The 18,773-nt window shown below is 41.3% G+C and overlaps 1 protein-coding gene across 4 annotated transcripts in view; it reads left to right on the top strand.

The window, feature by feature from the left end:
• Positions 1-6,067, top strand: part of JADE2 (jade family PHD finger 2) — a 156,388-nt gene extending 150,321 nt beyond the window's left edge. For all 4 annotated transcript variants that reach the window (XM_073355547.2, XM_073355546.2, XM_078853993.1 and 1 more), the window contains one exon: positions 459-6,067. In XM_073355547.2, coding sequence (XP_073211648.1) covers positions 459-1,345 — 887 coding nt within the window. In that variant the 3' untranslated portion in view covers positions 1,346-6,067. The remainder of the gene's footprint in view (positions 1-458) is intronic.
• The last annotated feature ends 12,706 nt before the right edge of the window (positions 6,068-18,773 follow it).

Genomic DNA, 18,773 nt, shown 5'->3' with positions numbered 1-18,773 from the left:
CTGCCCTAACACAGTGTAGGTCTTTGTCTCCCTTCTAGTGGCTAGACCACACATAGAGGAATATGATTTGGCTGTTGGACCTAGTTCTTTAGTTTATGCAGTCAAAGCTCATTCTTTTTGATCCAGACATCCCAGGTTCAGTCCTCATAGATGTCCGATCTGGGGGCAATGTTATAAGTGGTGGACGGTGTAGGTCACTATCATGTAAGGTATAAGAATACCCCCAAATTAACTATTATTACCTGAAGTAAAGTATGCTTGCCATTTACTCACACATTACATGCTGTATGATGCATTACAATAGACACAGGAGCCCCTCCATGTTTGCCGAATACCAAAGAATTGTTTCAGGTTCCTTCTTGCAGTTTATAGTTTTGACACTACATTGGTGCCTCTTACAATCAAAGCACAAACTGAATGATTTTGACTTCTAAGACTTGTCCTTTTTGTTTTAACAGGTTTGTCAACTTCCTTTCCCATAGATGGGACCTTCTTCAATAGCTGGTTGGCCCAGTCAGTTCAGATTACCACTGAGAACATGACAATGAGTGAGTGGTCCTTGAACAATGGCCACCATGAAGACAACACTCCAGGCCTTTCAGAGGAGCTTTTACAAGATGAAGAGACCTTGTTAAGTTTTATGATGGATCATTCCTTGAAGTCGCCATTCAAGCATAGCGATGCAACAAAGAAAGTTAAAAGCAAAATGAGAATGAACACTAAGAAAAAACTGTCAAGAAATGACTTGAACACAATCTTCAAGAGTCACCAAGAGGAGGATTCCAATCAGTGGACTAACAACATGAATAATTTATCAGATGATACCACAAAGCCCTTCGCCCATGATGCAAGACCTAGCAAATCAGAAAAAGGAACGGCGAAATTTCACATGGACCGCAAAGGGGCCAGTGAAATAAAAAAGACAGCTAAGAAGGGATCTTCACATCCTGTTCCAAAAGCAAATGATTCTCATGCCTCATTGTGTCTGAGAAGCTCCTTAAACAATGAGGAGGAGACAGTGAATTGTACTCATTGTGAGTCCAGTTCTCTGACTAAAGTGCCTGACTCAGTAGGTAGTCCGAAAACGGTAGTGAGGTTCAAATTACCAAAGGAGAGCAGAGAGACTAGGAGGTCACAGATCCAGAAGCCTGACATCGTTAACGGGCCTCCAGTCAGTGAAAGGTCAAAGGTCATCTTGCATCATTTTGACAATGAGACTGATGGCTACTTTTCTGATGCAGAAATGAGCGACTCCGACATGGAATCCGGTAGTGGCAGAGTGCAACATAACCAGTTAGATTCAGGAAATGAGGATGTTGTCAGAATGAGTATTTTGGCATCGTAACTCCACCAGATTTACCAACTGTGACAGTTCTATGAAGCCTAAACCCAGTTACAACTGCCATGTTCAATTTTTGCCTGGTATCATAACAAAGGGGTTTTTTAATATGTATATATAGTTTAAAATTCAGCACTGTTGTCTTTCTCTTCTCTATATGCCTGAGATACAGCTTAACCATCACCAATATAGATTACTGTACCAGTAGTTGTCCCTTCTTAGTTCACTTGCATATCCCAGTTAAAAGAAATGCAAGCATGCGCATTAAGGGACTTGTGCTTGCAGGCAATGAGCAAGACATCCTAGATCCTTAATAAAGAGGTTTAATTTTGCCAGTATCCATTGTTTCTGCAGGGATGATAGTTTTATGGGCATTATTTAAAGACAGACAGATTTCATGCTCTGCCTGGGATTATTGCCCCTGTATGTCAGGGTATTGGGGTACTATGAGAGCCACCTCCACACACACACAATTTACTGAAAAAGTCACTATCTGTACGTGTGTGTGTGCGTGTGCACAAGGAAGTAAAATAAGCGATACTAAAATATTTTTTTTTAAAAGCACAAAAAGCTTATTTGAAGAAAGCACTTATGGGCGGAGGAAAACAACATTCTGTTTATATTTTATTAAATCCTTTATGTTTTTTCTCACCTTCCAGTTTGATCAGAATCCGTCCAGGGGCCAAGAACCAAGATTTAGCCCTGCCACTACATCTGTCAGAGATAGTCGGCAGCACTGTAAACAGTCATCAAAGGCTTTCAGTAGATAGAAGAGACACATATCTGTGTTAGAGCTGCAGCGCTATCTACAAATATTCCTCCTGAGTAGCTATGGGTATTTATTGATGTAATGTAAATCTCGGAGGTCCTTTGAACCCTGTAAGATTATTTGAAAATTTTAAGTGATTTACTCAGGTTAATTGATTAGCCTTTACCAAAACATTTGGGCCAAAATGGAGCGGGATGGAGAGGGGAAAAATGTCTTCAAAAACACAAGGGTTGTAAAATATCAAATCAGTTTGGCAAAAGAGCTTATGCCAGTACTTCATCTTTAATGGTTGAAATTACATTCAGCTGTGCAGGGAGCTGTACATTCAAGCCCTGTGTGGGACTGTTTTTAATCCTGGTTCCGTCCTGCCCCACAACACCCACTCCCACTCGTTTCCGCTATTATGCAGTGGGATCCCAGTCCCACTGCAGGGTTCTAAACTCGTCCTGCGCAGGGCTCTATTGTACATGTAAACTCACCATGCACAACAGTGGACAATTGGCCCTCAGTCTAAATGCAGTGTCATGTAGAGGAAATTAAATGATTTGCCTTTATCATTTTGTTGTTCGACTAAATACTGTAACTAAAACAATACATTTATCCCTCCCCGTCCTTTTTTTTTATTCTTTGAATCCTAGTTACAAGCTGTTGACTTGACGTAGGAGGGTGATTCACAAAAGCTGACGTTATAAATATTATAATAATTTAATGCATAAAATGTAAGCCTTAAATGTTGTTTAAAAGCCCATGTTATCTATGAGTCAGGCAAATTTCCATGTTTGCACTTAATTGCACCATTATTTCAGTTTTGGCTTCAAAGGTCACAGTTAAATCGTACTGCATGTTTTATTGGAGTGACCCCAGTGTGAGCTCAGGGAACCAAAAAAAAAAAAAAAAGGAATTCACTGAAACTTTTATCTGTTGTTGTTTTTTAAAAATAAAAAAAAAACCTGGGACACTTCTGAACCTGGTAAAACCCATCACTTTAAACAAAACACCAGATGAATCAGTCAAATAATTTTGTGTATGCCAAAGAATATTTTGACAATAAAGCAGCACAGCCAGAAACCGGAAACTTGTCATTTGGAAAAATTGGAAGTTATTTAGCAACAAAGGACTAGAGACACATTCATGACACAAAACTGAGATGTTAGCTTCCAAGCTTGCTGACAGGGTTGCTTCTGTCACTGAGGCTGCATCCTGCTGTTTTGATTTCTGATGCTTTTTACTCATTTGACTCTGAGCTTTCTTTTAAATTCGGAGACTCCGAAAATTGACTATCTTGCCGTTTTAAAGTAAATCATCTTTACTGGCCTTCAAAAGTCCTTCTTATCAATTCTTATCAAATTATTATCAGATTGCAGTGAAATTAATAAAAGATTGGCTAATCCCAAAAAATCGACTCTAAAACCAAACATACCTGGGTGTTTTCCTCATTTGATAAATTTTATACAAATTATTACCGAAAAAGGGAAAAAAAAGGAACCACCTAAAAATGTTGTTATAAATTAGCATAATCCACTGAGGTTGGAAACTAAAGTCTGCTCATTAATTAAGGCTCAGTATGTTCAGATAATGTTAAATACAGTAAGTAGGACTTAGTTTATCTTATCAGGCTTGCTAGCTTTAGCTACCGTATCCTAGTATAAGAGTCATAACAATAATCAATATGCTGCCTTTTAATGAATCTTGCTTCCGTGTGCTTCACTTCAACTATGGTAAAAAAAACAGACACAAATCTCACCGTACACAGCTTCACTCATTATTTTCTGCATTCCTTGCTTGCTCAGTACAGGAGAGCAAAAGGGGATAGACTTTAAAGAACAACCAAACGCAAGTGGCACCATGTTTCTGTTGATTCCTATGCAGCACTGTGATACACTCCATTGTTACTGTGATCAGGAAGTAGTTCAAAACCAAAAAACAAAAACAAAAAAACAGTTCGAAACAGCCACAAGACTTTAGGCATTGTGATTTGTGATCAGGGAATAAAATTGCACACAGAGGGGCCAAATTTGGCCTGTTTGTATGTAAAATTAGAGCAACAGAATGAGAGGAAACTAACAGAGAAGAACTTATCAGAATTACTGGGAGAGAAGAATCCAGAAGAGTATTACCAGGCAGTGGCAGAACATGTATCTGTTAAACACACACTATGAGAGCGCTCAGTACTGTACGTAGATGCTGAATCCATGGTCTTTTGGCTTGAGTTAACTATTGATATTTTTATAATTGCTGTGGGATTCATTTGAGTGAATTCTTTGATTTATTAGAACCAGTAATAATAATCCCTTGAGTGTCCTGGTTTAACAGAAGAGCCCTAGAGATAATTCGAGCACTAAGGCATGTTCCCAGCTGCACCCATACTGCACCATTGACGTCCATGTACAGGTACCCGTACAGTATTCTACTCCATAAATGTCATGGGGCCCACACTAAAATAGACTTACAGAGGCTGTTTTGCTCAAGAAGTCTAGGAAATCTCCAGACCTCCATTGGCCGCCTGCTACTGCTTCCAAGAGCATGAGAATTCACAGCAGGCTGGCTGGCTAACAAAGAAAGAGGATATCAGGGAAGAGGTGGTGGCTTCCAGCAGGGGAAAGGTAGGACAGAGGCATTCACTGTGGGCAGGACACCAGATCTAACCCCACCTCCAATCAGGACCAAGGCCATTTCACAGCCATTCCAGTGGCCCCACCAAAGCCCTGGAAACTTAGCTACTATATTCAGCCATTAGGCACTGGGTTCCTAAGAAACACTCCACATGCCCTTTGTTCCTATGCCCCTGCCACCTAGTTATTTCATAACAGAAATGTTAATAATTAAGGAAAGAAAAATGTACAAGGAAAATATTTTTGATGTATTGTAAATGTATTTTGAAATGATTAGAGAAAAGTATAATGGTTTATTTTATTAAACAAATGTTGTCTTTAAGATGCTATATAACTGCAGGAGTTGACATTTGCACTGTAAAAGGGACCTGTTTCCTTTGAAAAGCACCACCACGCTTGTGGGTTAATGTGATGATGCACGTAGACGCTGATCACCGCTCATTTCTAATTCATAGAGAACAACCCAAATTAGTGTTAAAGCATTGGTGCCCAGTGGAGTTTCCTGAAGACAATTCTGAGTTCACACATTCATTTTTCACCCCATATATTTTTGCCCTTATGGACTAGCTGTCTTTGGGATATTTTGCACCTTTATTTATTTTTATTTTTAAATGTCTAATATTTGGATGACACTTTCCCTCAAAGCACAATAGAGAATTAGCCATTTCAACACAAGAGAGAGAGAACAGAAGCTTTCTCTCACTTTTTGTATTGTTAGTATTTTCATGAACCCATCCTTGTGTTATCCACATCGGCCTAAGGAACTTCTCTGTCTATTGCCAGGGCTGTGTGTTAATTTTGGTTGTTCTTTAAGGAAATTCCCATGTACTTTGCTCCATTCCACACACAAAACAGACCCGCTTCACATCAGTTACAGGAAACGATATGAATGTCGCAGGAGGAGAAATCCTTCTGTTTTCTTTGTTTCAAAGAACGTGATGTGCCATTTGTTAATATAAAAGAGAAATATTGAAATATATTGAAAAGAGCAATTTTAAATTATTTTTGGCTTATGTTGCAATATTTATTTTCTTGTATTAGAAATTCCTTTGTAGAGAAAAAATGTATTTTTCATTAATGCAAAAACCTATTTCTCCTTTTTGTACATTTTCCATGTTAGTTAATCCTTAAAGCAATATAACGTATCAAACTCGTTCCGTGTGAGACTGTATTATGCATGCCGTTTGTGTTGCCTTGCAATAGCTCTGTCTGCCATTCTTTTCATCATGTTTAGATTTAGTGTATGCTTTAATACACATTGGGACCATGGCCCATTGCTTATGAAAAAAAACTTTGCATTCCTCAATGTGTGGCAAATGCAGTCAATAAAGCAGTGTTTTATGTGTACGTTTTTGTTTTGAGTATTATGTAGTCAACTGGTTCCAGTGTAGCAAATTCACCTTGGTATCAAAGGACTCATGTCTTTCAAGTTTCCCCCTACCTTAGTAAAGAGAAGGATTTGATTTGTACTACATCTATGACATTCATTTGTTTCTGTTAAGGTTAGTAAACTATTAGTTCCCCAATAGTATAATATGTAACTGCCCATCACTTTCAATGAGCAATAAATTTCCATCACCCAACATAAGTTAACCATTACAGAGCTCAACAGGAATGGCTTATTTGTCAGCTCTGTAATTGATTGCTCTGGGGGAGGAGTTGAAAAAAGCTTCTATCAATGGTTTAAGGTAGTGTGGGATCTCTTTGTATTCGTTGTGAATGAACAGGGTATTCAAGGTCGCTGCTTTTCCTCTGGGGGTTTACATTCTGAGTGCTGACAATCTATCCCCTTTTGTGATTTTTTTTTCCATTGGCAACAATAAAATATTTACTATAGTGTCTTGCATACAAACATCTGCAAAGCATTTTGGGATATTATAGTAACAAAAGCAGGAGACAGTATCTAAGAGGCAGTGGAAAAGAGATGTCAGCTGAGATTTGAGAAGAGACAGAGAATAGTGAGATGGGGGGAAAATGAGGAAACAGTTCTGACTGACAGGAGAAGAAGGTTCTTCAACCAAGGATAATGTCACACCCAGGGAACAGTGTTTCAGAGTGGTCGCCGTGTCAGTCTGTATCAGCAAAATAAACGAGGAGTACTTGTGGCACCTTAGAAACTAACAAATTTATTTGGGCATAAGCTTTTGTGGGCTAAAACCTACTTCATCGGATGCATGCAGTGGAAAATACAGTAGGAAGATATATATATACACAGAGAACATGAAAAAATGGGTGTTGCCATACCAACTGTAATGAGACCAATCAATTAAGATGAGCTATTATCAGCAGGAGAAAAAAAACTTTTGTAGTGATAATCAGGATGGCCCATTTCAAACAGTTGACAAGAAGGTGTGAGGATATAGCTATAAAAACCAAGGCATAAAACGAAGAGAATTTATAAAATGATTTTCTCTTGCATTCCATTTGGGTTTCAAATAATAGTAATATGACAACTTCCAACAAGAAAAAAATGCTAAAATTACATAAATAGGATTTGGATTTGTGGGACGTATTTGTCCTCAAACAAATGAGTCTCTACTGAGCTTATAAAGAAATTGCTTTAGTGAGGGTGAGAAAGTGACTGGTGCAAGAACTATTTTACATATATTTTTAAAATATATTTTTTATTTCTAATAAAACCTGCATCTATCATGAGGCACATACACAACACAGAAAACAATCATTGCAAACAAATTGACTAATGTCAAAAATGGATCTCCGTTAATCACAGCCCCCACTCAGCTCATGCTATTATATGAGCCATGCTCCTCAGCACAGTGAATAAAGGCGATAACACTCACAATGCCCATTGACGTCTGCTCGGCTGTGGTAGCTGAGCACCTCTAAAAATTAGGCCCCACCTGTCTTGTGCTGGGCTTTCCAAAACTGAGGCATCCAAAAGGAGTGAACACTTAAAATGTTGGTCATTCTAAATGGATGTGCTGCCATGACGGCAACAGGTTGGAGTTCTGGGAGACCAGTAGTCTAGAGCTAAAAGCCTCACCATACCCCTAGTGAGTTCAAATCTTACCACAGCCTAGCTGATCTCAATTATCAGTGTAGTACCTAGGAAAAGTGGTCTCAGAAATCTAGATCCTCCAAACCAGGTATGGCTTTGAGCAAAATCAAGACCTGTAACTGGACACCTGGGTAAGCTATGAAAAACAGGTGCAATATTCTCCATATGTCTATCAATGCTATGTGTTTCAGAGGAACAGCCGTGTTAGTCTGTATTCGCAAAAAGAAAAGGAGTACTTGTGGCACCTTAGAGACTAACCAATTTATTTGAGCATGAGCTTTCGTGAGCTACAGCTCACTTCATCAGATGTTTACCATGGAAACTGCAGCAGACTTTATGTGTGTGACTTTATGCTATGTGTGTGCACAGCCATGTTCTGGCCAGCTATAGCTTCCACATGGAATTGCAATCATCCAGGCTACAGCCCACAAAGACATGGATAACTGACCTGATAGCCTTCTCTAAGAAGAAATATAACCTTCCCACCAAATACAGGTGGATAAAGACACGCCTTGCCAACACCTGGGACCTGTGAGTATCTCCATAGTGCAAAATATTGACCCCCCCGGATGGGCAAATCCGCATCAGCAGAGAGGCAGACACCAATGCCGGTCGGACTCAGATCACAGTGATGGCTTGTAGGGCTGTTGTATAGGGAGATGATATTTAGGAACCACCATACTGAGGACAAAAAATGATTGTAATGTTCTGCCAGCCAGCACTGGAGGGACCCACTGGCTGTAAACCAATATCCTTTAGACAAGTCTGAACTCAGCCTGGTCAGACTAATGACACAGAACCAGTTTCGTTTGTTTCAAGATAGTTCTTTGACACACTGCACCAGCCAGTGGTGAGGAACATGTCAGCTCTCACAGGCAAAAGCAATTTAAAAAAAACAGCCTAACAGACTAACTTATAGCTTTGTACAGTGGTCCGAAATAACACCAGCATGGATTCATATTACTTAACTGGGAGTGATATAAATGCAGTTATAATATAACAGTTACAAGGTGGCCATTAGTCAGCATAAAAATTTGCATCCCAGCATGGACTTGAGAAATGCCTGCATGTGCTTCTGCATACCACTGGGATGTAAGAGTTCAGTTCTGAGACCCTGATTTGAAAGATGTAAACACCAAAGAGCTGCAAAGAATTGTATCATATGGAAAACGGGGGGGGGGGGGTGGATTTGGGAGGGGCCATAAGAAGTAATAGGACCAAGCTGTGTGGTGTATAGGAATTTGACTAGCATCCTACTAAATAGTTTGTGAGCCCTCTTGTGGCCCCTCACGACTTCTGTTTCATAAGCCACCTGAATCCTGCCAAAGCAGCAGTGTATACATGGAGCTAGGCCTTGCATGTTATAGATGTTTAGTAAACACTGCAGTTATTTGCACCCTTCTGCACTTGTGTGGTTCTTTCATATTAACCTATGTAGTGTAAAGAACAAAAGACACAAATGCAGCAAAGCAAACTATAGAGTGATTGTCAGCAAAATGTCCAAACGGTAAGAGCTATTCAACTGCCAAATAGTCTTCCCAGTCATGCACTGAGCATAGGAGGACACTTCATTTAGTAGGTCTTCTCCATCCCTGATTTGTATGAACCTTTGGGCATTTGCTCCAACCCAATGAGAACGCAATCTATTAGTGCATGTGTAACTGCTAACCTTTTTACATGTTGAATGCACACCATGTATAAACCACTACCTTTGTATTCTACATTGTATTGAACAGATATGTCTTGTGGGAGGAGGCAGTATTTACTTAAACATTTTTAAAAGTAACTTTACCACTTAACTGAAAATATGTCGCTGGGAATAAATGGTGGGTTTCAAACTGGGATCATGGCTTTATTGTCATCTGACTAAATGATCTAAATATTGTAAGTTGCTGCGGCTAGGTGCCAGGACCCCCCCTGGGAGAAGTCTAGACTCTCTTATCTTTTGCCCATTGAATATTATCTGTCAATTATCATCACTTTTTTTTTCACCCCGTGTTAATTTCATGTACATTTCTGCATTTGAAAAATGAACTGTCTCTGTGTTACCAGAGAGACCTTAAAACCTAGTTAATAGATTTGTTTTGCTCAATTTATTGTCAAAGTGATTAATTAAATAAATGGCAGTATGTTTTTTTCCTGTTCTGTCTTTAGCTAATGCATTGGAGCACGAAGACAGAAGAAGGCTCTAATGCATGAAACTGTAGACACAAATTTGGGCCTTTTTTGTTTGTTATGAAAATGTGGGGGAGGGTAAAGAGGGGAGACAGGAGTCCAAATCTAAAATACCACATTATTGTTTTTTTGTTAAAAGCAAAAGATCAGGTTATTGCAAACTAAGGATTTTATTACTTTGCTATTTTATTGCTCACCATTGCCTGAGGCAGCTCTGTTATGAACTTTCAAACTCTATTGACTTTACAACAAGCCACTTGGTGTGCCATTGTGATACAATCTGTTAGCATCTAGCACCAACCCCTTTGTCTAGAGTCCTTTTACAATTATTTTTCTTTAATAAGTTTGTCACCTGTCCTATACAGGGGAATATTAAAGAATTAGATTTCATAACAAAAGGTTCAAGGATCGCCCATAAAGCTCCAAATGCTGGGTAACCAGTTTTGACGGCTTGCTTGCTTGCTTTCTGTTAGCAAGACTCTGAATAATGACACAATAATTCCCTGGAACTGATGTTCTAGTTTGCGCAGCTGTAATTGACCTGCCTGAGAGCATGTAAGGAAATATTGCCATTTGTATGGACACTCCTCTCACCTGGCACCAGTATGAGCGAATCAATTGTTTGTTCAAATCACGTTCTGGAAAAATTCAGTGGAGATAATCTTCCCACTGTCCAGCAAGAATTCAATTTGGCCAGATAAACTATATCTTGGTCCTGTATGTACAGTGCAGGTTTCCTTATCCTTACACTGTTCTCCAACTGCAAAAATCACTACTAGCTGCCAATAAATGTACCCAAATCATCTGTTGGTTCTAACCCAATTCCCGGGAACTGGAAATAGCTTTGCCAGGAGTCACTGCGACAACTGAGGCCACCGCTGATGCGATTCTACTGAACATTTTGATAGTTTCACCTGCCTCATCTGAATGGCCACAAGAAAAACCATCTCCTGTGGCTACTGAAAAGGATACACCCCACCACGCTGGAAACCCGAAACAGAAAGACAAGTGCAGGCGACTGACCCAAACACCGCAACCCCTCTACTAGAGTCATTGAATTTAGCACGCCGTCAAAGATGGATCAAGACAGTTGAAGCTTTGGACTTTATTCACTGTAGCCATAAAGCTTAGCTATTATTGCATCAGCTTGGGGCTGAAAGCCCAGTGAAACATTGAAATCCTGCAGTCTCAACTGATGCAATTGTAAGAACATTTATGAACGCAAAAGCACCAAGGGACGAGTCTATTAAGTGCAAAGTGCACAGTCAGCTCACTACCCATCTCATCCCGCCTATCACTGCCTTTCACTGTTTACTTAGCTTTTCTGAGCCTTCTAGCATTTTGGTTGCTCTTCTCTGGATTCTTTCCAATTTGTCCACATCTTTCCTAAAATGTGGTGCCCAGAATTGGGCACCGTACTCCCGTGCTAAGTAGAGTGGGACAATTACCTCTGATGCCTTACATATGACACTCCTGTTAATACAGCCCAGAATATTAGCCTTTTTTTGCAACAGCATCACACTGTTGACTCATATTCAATTTGAGATCCACTATAACCCCCAGCACCTTTTCAGAAGTACCACCACCTAGCCGGTTGTTCCCTATTGTGTAGCTGTGCGTTTGACTCTTCTTTGAGTGCTTGCTCAGATGGATTCCATTCTAGGCTGCGCACACGCCAGGGTCAGTCGGCAGACTCAGGCCTCGACGGCTCCGCTCTGGACGCAAGAGGGGCAATGGTCAGAGTCGGGCCGGGAGTTCAGGCCTTCACCAAGGAGAGGTGATTGGCTGTCAATGTGCAAAGCCAGTGTGGCACCTGCAGTGACGGCATGGCAGCAGGGACAGTGGCCCGCTCAATACTGGAACCCCTGGGGCACGCCCGTGATGCTGGTCCCATATTCCTACCAGTCCTCCCTGGCTGCCCCCGGCACGGCCGGCACTGGAGTGGGAACACGGTACCGAATCTGACTTGGGGGCAGCACATCGGACTCCAGAACCTAAGGAGCCATCCCCGCAGAAGGAAGGGGAACCCGCTCCTCCCCTGACACTGCACTTGTCGTTGTCTCCAGACAAAGTGATAACAGGTCCCTCCCAAACGGGCAGCCCCCGCGACGACTTCAAGGAGCACCAGGCCCTCCTTAAGAGGGTGCCTACCAACTTGAATTTAAAAATTGAGGCGGTCACAGAGGAGTCCAACAACCTAACATTATACCCTCCTGCACCCCAGCCCATGGTTGTGCTGCCCATCCACCCAGGGGTCCTTAAGATTGTCAAATTGCTGTGGCAGAGCCCCTCTTCCATTCTGCCTACTTCTAAGAAGGTGGAAAAGAAGTATCCCATCCCGGTGAAAGAGTTTGAATGTCTATACACACACCCACCAGCGGCGTCACTGGTCGTGTCCGCTGTTAATGAAAGGGACAGGCAGGGCCAAGTCAGTGGCATGCCGAAAAGCAAAGAGGCCAAGAGACTGGACTTATTTGGCAGAAAGATGTAGTCAACAGCAAGCCTGCAATTTTGGGTATCTAACCCCCAGGGCCTGTTTGGCAGGTACAATTTTAATCTTTGGGACTCCCTTAACAAATTTAAGGAGGCCCTCCCCCAGGACCGAGCCCAGGAGTTCACTGCTTTAGTGGACGAAGGCATAGGGAGGCCCTTCAAATGGTCTGGGACACTACTGACTCAGTGGCCAGGAGGCACAGCTCCTGGCTGCAGTCTTATCCAGGTTCTCCCAGGAGATGCAAGCCACTATACAGGACCTCCCATTTGAGGGGGCAGGACTCTTCTTTGAGCTCACCGACTCAAGACTCCATGGCCTTAAAGACTCCCAGGCTACCCTCCATTCCTTGGGCCTCCCTCCTCCTCAGCAGGCCAGGAAGCCATTCCACCCTCCACCTCCAAAGTCTAGGTTCTGGAGGACTCCCTGGCTGGGCACCTACAGGAAAAAAGATAGAGACAAGGGGGTCTAAGCAACACCCTCACCTTCCCATTCATCTGCTCAGCCTGGCCCTTCCAAGGAGGCCAGAAGCAGTCATTTTGAAGTTGCGCTAGAGGACGACACCCCAGTCACCTCCCAGGATCCACCCTCCCACTCTCTCCTGGACCACTTCCGCCCCTTCCGGTTGCCCTGGTCTCAGCTGACCTCGGACCATTGGGTGCTTGAAGTAACAGCCTCAGGTTACACCCTGCAGTTCGTTTGTAACTGTTGTTCTTCGAGATGTGTTGCTCACGTCCATTTCATTACCCACCCTCTGACCCCTCTGCTGGAGTTGCTTGCAAGAAGGAACTGAGAGGGCGTAGGCTCGGCAGCACCTAATATACCAATGCACAAGCACAGCCCTCAAGGGGGCGCTACAGCCGACCCTACGGATACCGCTAAGGCAAAAATCTCGGACAACTGTGCACGCGGGGCACACCCCCCCCCCTAGAATGGAATGGAGGTGAGCAACACAGCTCGAAGAACAACAGTTACAAAAAGTTAGGTAACCATTTTTTTCCCTTCCTAAGTGAAGTACTTTTCACTTGTCTTTATTGAATGTCATCTTGTTGAATTCAGACTAAATCACCAATTTGTCAAGGTCATTTTGAATTCTAATCTTCTCCTCCAGAGTGCTAGCATAAGCATACACTCCACTCCATTGTCTAAGTCATTGACGAAACTATTGAAGAGTCCTGGACCCAGGACAGAACCCTGCAGGAACCCACTATATATGTCCCCCCAGGTTGACAGCAAACTATTGATAACTACTCTTAATGTGCGGTCTTTCAACCAGTTTTGTACTCAGCCTCATGTAATTTCAACTCAGCTGCATTTCCTTCGTGTGTTTATGAGAGTGGCATGTGGGACTGTGTCAAATGCCTTTCTAAAATCACTCATGTTTTCCTTTCCTTCAAATAACTTTAATTGTTACCAGTTTTTCAGTGCTGGGACACACCACACTAAATGTCTCATAGCTAAAATAGAGATAGCATTTCTCACCTACTTCACAGTGGACTCAGTTAATTATACTGAGTAATGTTTTTAACAGCACTTTGAAAATATTAATTGCCAATTCCTATTATTATATTTAGAAAACTGAACATTGAGAGAAATATCCAGAAAACTTATACATGGATATGACCTTTACTTTCCTGCATAAGTGCTGTGCTGATTGGATTTGGTACTACAATCCTATATAGCCAGATCTTCTTCCATTTAATGGTTAACTTTTGACAAGACACAGAAGAGTGAATAATGATGTTGGGATGCATCAACATACACAATGCTAGACGTGTCATCTTTCAGATAAGGTCAACTGCTTGTAGACAAGGCTCAGCCAAAACATTTTCCATTTGTAGAGACATTGAGAAGGAATGTCTTTGGTTTTAGCCCCAGGAATTGTCTTCCTTATCGTGGAAAATATGTAAAAGTCCAGCCTCCCTTTGTGGGAGCCACTAACTAAGAATATAAGGAAAGCAGTTTGTTTCATGAGATACCATCCCAATCACACCTGAAAGGGAAACAAACTAAAATGGGATGGCAAAGCACAGTTAGGTTAAACATTCACATGAGAGATCAATGCAAAGGAAAAGAATTATATATCAATCAGAAAAATCATGAATGTACGATTCCAACTCAAAAATCTCTTCCACTGCTCACTTTCACAAGCAACAGCCAATAGAACCAATAATCTGTTGCATACAAATGCATTAAATATGTGTGAGACAAAAAATGTTACTCGTGCTCTCTGCTCACAGTCTTTACATTAGCCTCCATAAGTAGTGAAGAAGGGAACTCCTGACTTTCACCTCTAAAAATCCAGGGCACTAGTGGTTTGGTTAGAGAAAGTTGTCCTTTGGGGTAAATGATAGGACTTAGCCACTAGATCAGAAGGTAATAGCATCAAAACATTTGAGCAGGTATGAGTCCATTTATCGGAGGACAATGTTGAATATGCACATTATATCCTGACCTCAGAGTCAGGTGAAACAAGATCTGATATCGAAGCATGTAACCTCTTGCCAAGGCTTTTTCAAGTTGCCAGGGCTCTTGATCCCAACTCATTAAAGTCTTGTGAAAGCCCATTTGAAAGAAACCCCATCCAAAATGTATGGGAGGATTTAAGATTTATCCTAGTTACTTTTCAACCTGATCGTTTATTAAAATCTTGAATGAGAGATGGAATGTCATGAACGTTTGTTTAGGAAGAGATATGTGGGATGGGCACCATAGCGGTGGCTATTCAGCAGTAAATGAGGAAGGAAGGGAATTACGGGTGGATAACCAGACTACACCGCAATTCAGTGAGAACATTTGAGAGAGAGCCTATACCTGAGGTGAGAGAAAGCATAACCAAGCAGAAATGGTTCCGCTCTTTATTTCTGGTTCCCTTTACTAAAGCCACAGACCGGTAAAAAAAGAAAAGACGCCTTCTAAAATAAACATTCTGCTGTTTTTAATGCAAATGCAAACAGCTGAAGAGCCTATCGTCATAATTTGCATTGGTCGGGGGCCAAAGGAAATAACAATAAAATTGCATTTTGCCAGACTGGGGTGAAATACTGGGCATTCCTGCTGTAAACATGAATAATGGTCATAGGACAACTGCCATGCTACTTCAATGTTGTTTTTTGTTAAGTGATAAATGGCCATCTAGCAGCAGTTATATGGTGCCACTAGCAGCAAGAAGCCAACCTCACACATGCAAAAGCTAATCAGCCAGCCCCTCCATTTACTATACATTGTTCAATCAGATCTCAGGAAGATTAGTGGAGTGTGAGGCCTGTGGTCATCTAGGAAAAATTCCCACTTGCCATTATCCTCAGCTCATATAAGGTCAGTGCCCCATTAAAAATAGCTCAAGGAAACCCCAGTGATTTAGACAGCTGTTATGTCTGTAGAAACACAGCAAGCCTTAATGCACCTTCAGTAAACCAAATGGCCACTCCAATTGCTGTTTAATATGTTTACTGAGGAAGAATCAAAGACAAACCTCAAAAATCTTCAAAGCCTGTCCTGTTTTTACGCATTTCATAACTGCAAATCAGGCTGACACAGCTCAGTGAGAGCAGCCATTTTTCTCCTAATCCCCACCAGGAAGGCCAGTCTGCTGACATATTTTGTGACAAAGGAAGTGATAGTCAGGGGACAAACACATGAAAAAGACTGAAGGCTTTCAGAGTGGTTTGAAGGACAAACTCATCATGATGACTCATATAAGAGACAACGGCAAGCTGGCCATTCTGGAAGATCATTCTCCACCCTTGTCGCCCCACGTCATTCATGTCATCATCTCTAGAGTTTGGATGAGGGTTTCCTAATGCATACCATTATAATTAAAAATGTTTTCCTTGTCAAGTAATGCTATGGAGAAGCTATTCTTCTGCAAAAAAAACCCAAACACCAAGCAGGTCGCATTGCCACACTGTTCGATACCTGGGAAGTCGTCTGCGGACGGTAGCTCAGTAGATTTTGTAAAATACTGTGCTGATTGCTCTAATCAGGAGTGAACAGGAAAGATTCATTTTAGTTCAGTCCTTCAATGCAATTGCAAAATAAATGTTAGACTGTCCCTATATGTTTCGCATAAGAATTGTAAGTGCCAGCATAAATACTAATGAAGCAAATACGGCCGTGTGTCAGTAAATCATCAGTGAAGGATATGAAGATGAATTAATTTAGCCATGACTTATCTTGAAGAAGTGCAGTAAGATGTCTTTCTGTTGTGTTTGATTAAATACTAATGGCATAACTTAATTCTCTCTAACCATTAAAAACTGTTGGTACAGTACTTCTGCATAAATGCCTCTAATTTGATGAGTGTATATTTAATATTTAGTCGTCCAAGGATAATACATTTAGGGGAGCTATTCTGGCTACTAAAAATAGTTTCTTCCTCCTGGATTTCCATGTAGGGTTGTGAAATTATGTATGTGTCTGCTGTGATTGCAACAAATAAACGTAAAACAAACAAACAAGTAAACCCCTAAACAAGGGAAAAATCCCTTTCCAGCCAAAGAGAAGACCCTGACTGAAGCAGATGTGTTTCATAAGCATTCTTGTGCTAATCCAGCCAATTCTGCCAGGAGCTACTGGAAGAAATATTGTTATGAATACATATTAGGGTTTAATGGTACCTCTGAATGTAACCTCTTGCCAAGGCTTTTAATCTGCTCTCACCAAACTTGTTCTCTATCACTGGAATGCAGAGGTTAAATATAGAACTAAATGTGGGATGGGGACTATTTAAATTACACACATCAGGAGTTTACCAGGAAAAAATAATGAGGACACAGGAATGAATTTTGGAAGCAGCTCACATTCTTTGCGGGCAATGCCTTTCACTCCATAACAACACCTCCTTATAACACGGGTTATCCACAGACCTGCAGACCCATGTGTCAGGGAAACCTGCCAGTGTCTATGTTTGGAAATGTAATCATCTTCAGATGGAAAACAGCACCCTTTGCTTGCTATTTGTGCAAAGCGGTGCAGCAAATTTACTCCTGTCAGTTATGCTGATCACCTGCAAGAAGGCCTGCAGCGATCTCTAGGAGGAATTAGTCTTGGACTTTATTCATAAAGTGGCGAGAGGAAACATGTAAATGGCAAACAATTAAAGATGGATTAAAAGAAAATGGCATCCAGGAGTGCAAGACATCCCATCAACAGTTTAATTACTTGACAGAGATAGAGGCAATTGCAAAGAAGCCAACACAACTGACAGCTGAAAGTGCCAAGGCTCCAGATGCCTCATTGGAAAAATAACTTCTCTACCTTGGCAGCTGGGTTCTGTGATTGCCAGCCAATCAGGAGGAAAAGGAGGTCATAGAATGGGCTCAGTACATTTAGCAGCTTCACACCACCTTTGCCTTGTTGGATGAATTAACAGTCATCTGTGGCCAAAATAATGTAGAGAAACAGGCAGCATCCTTAGAAAGAGCCACATAGAGGCAGATTGTGGTCTCGGTTACATTGATGCAATTCAGGAGTACTCCATTGACTTCACAACATAAAATGACGCTGGGGTAACAGTATCTTGGATGAGTACTTGGGAAAGAAATGCTACTATGACATGGTTGCTCAAATTAAAAAGCAAGAATGCTATACCACATTTCCTCATGCACAGTCCTGAGCAAATAACAAGGAACAACTCTCTCTGACTTTCCCTTCCCCTTTGGGGTAGGAAGGAACACATCGATCAAAGGACTTCTGGATTCTTAGCCTACTCCCCGGCAGATATCACAGCAGTGGCATGCTCTCTGCAGTGATGTCTGTTGTGCAAATGGGCAGCTGGACCAGACAATTGGTTCCCCTAGACCAAACACACAAAAGCCGACTGCACCCAACTGCTCTTTCAATGGAGGAGAAATATTCTTTCAGGGACCAGACAGTTAACCTGCATATTTTGGAGCTAGGTCACTGTGGTGCAGTATATAGCTATGAAACTGATACTTATATTTTTTCATATTATCTTCCTTTATATTTTGAAGAATTCTCTGACTGCAGAGTTCAGGAGCCATTTAATTCTCAAGGTTGCTGCTCGCTTTTTACATAGAAGACACACACACTATGCTCTCTCATGGAGACTTTTCTTTGTTCTTTCTTGTTAATTTCCTTGGTCTAAAATTTAAAAAAAGGAAACCAACAACAAGAAATTTACATTAGTTTAGACTGAAAGAACAGGTTTGTATATGGAAGCATAAGTCATCTAATTACCCACTAAAAGTCAGGATATAGAACCTGAGGCTGCAGTTCTTGCTCATGTGAATCATCCTGTCTAAGTATATGGGAACTATTTGCATAAATAAGGTCTAAGTATGTGAATCAGGGCTGTAAGGTTGGGCCTATTGTAGGTATTTCAACTCAGGACCATCTCTGCTTAA

Source organism: Lepidochelys kempii, chromosome 8 (genome assembly GCF_965140285.1).
Source record: "Lepidochelys kempii isolate rLepKem1 chromosome 8, rLepKem1.hap1, whole genome shotgun sequence".
Taxonomy (NCBI): Eukaryota; Metazoa; Chordata; order Testudines; family Cheloniidae; genus Lepidochelys; species Lepidochelys kempii.
Note: the sequence above shows the minus strand (reverse complement) of the source record. Positions and strands in the feature narration are given on the sequence as shown.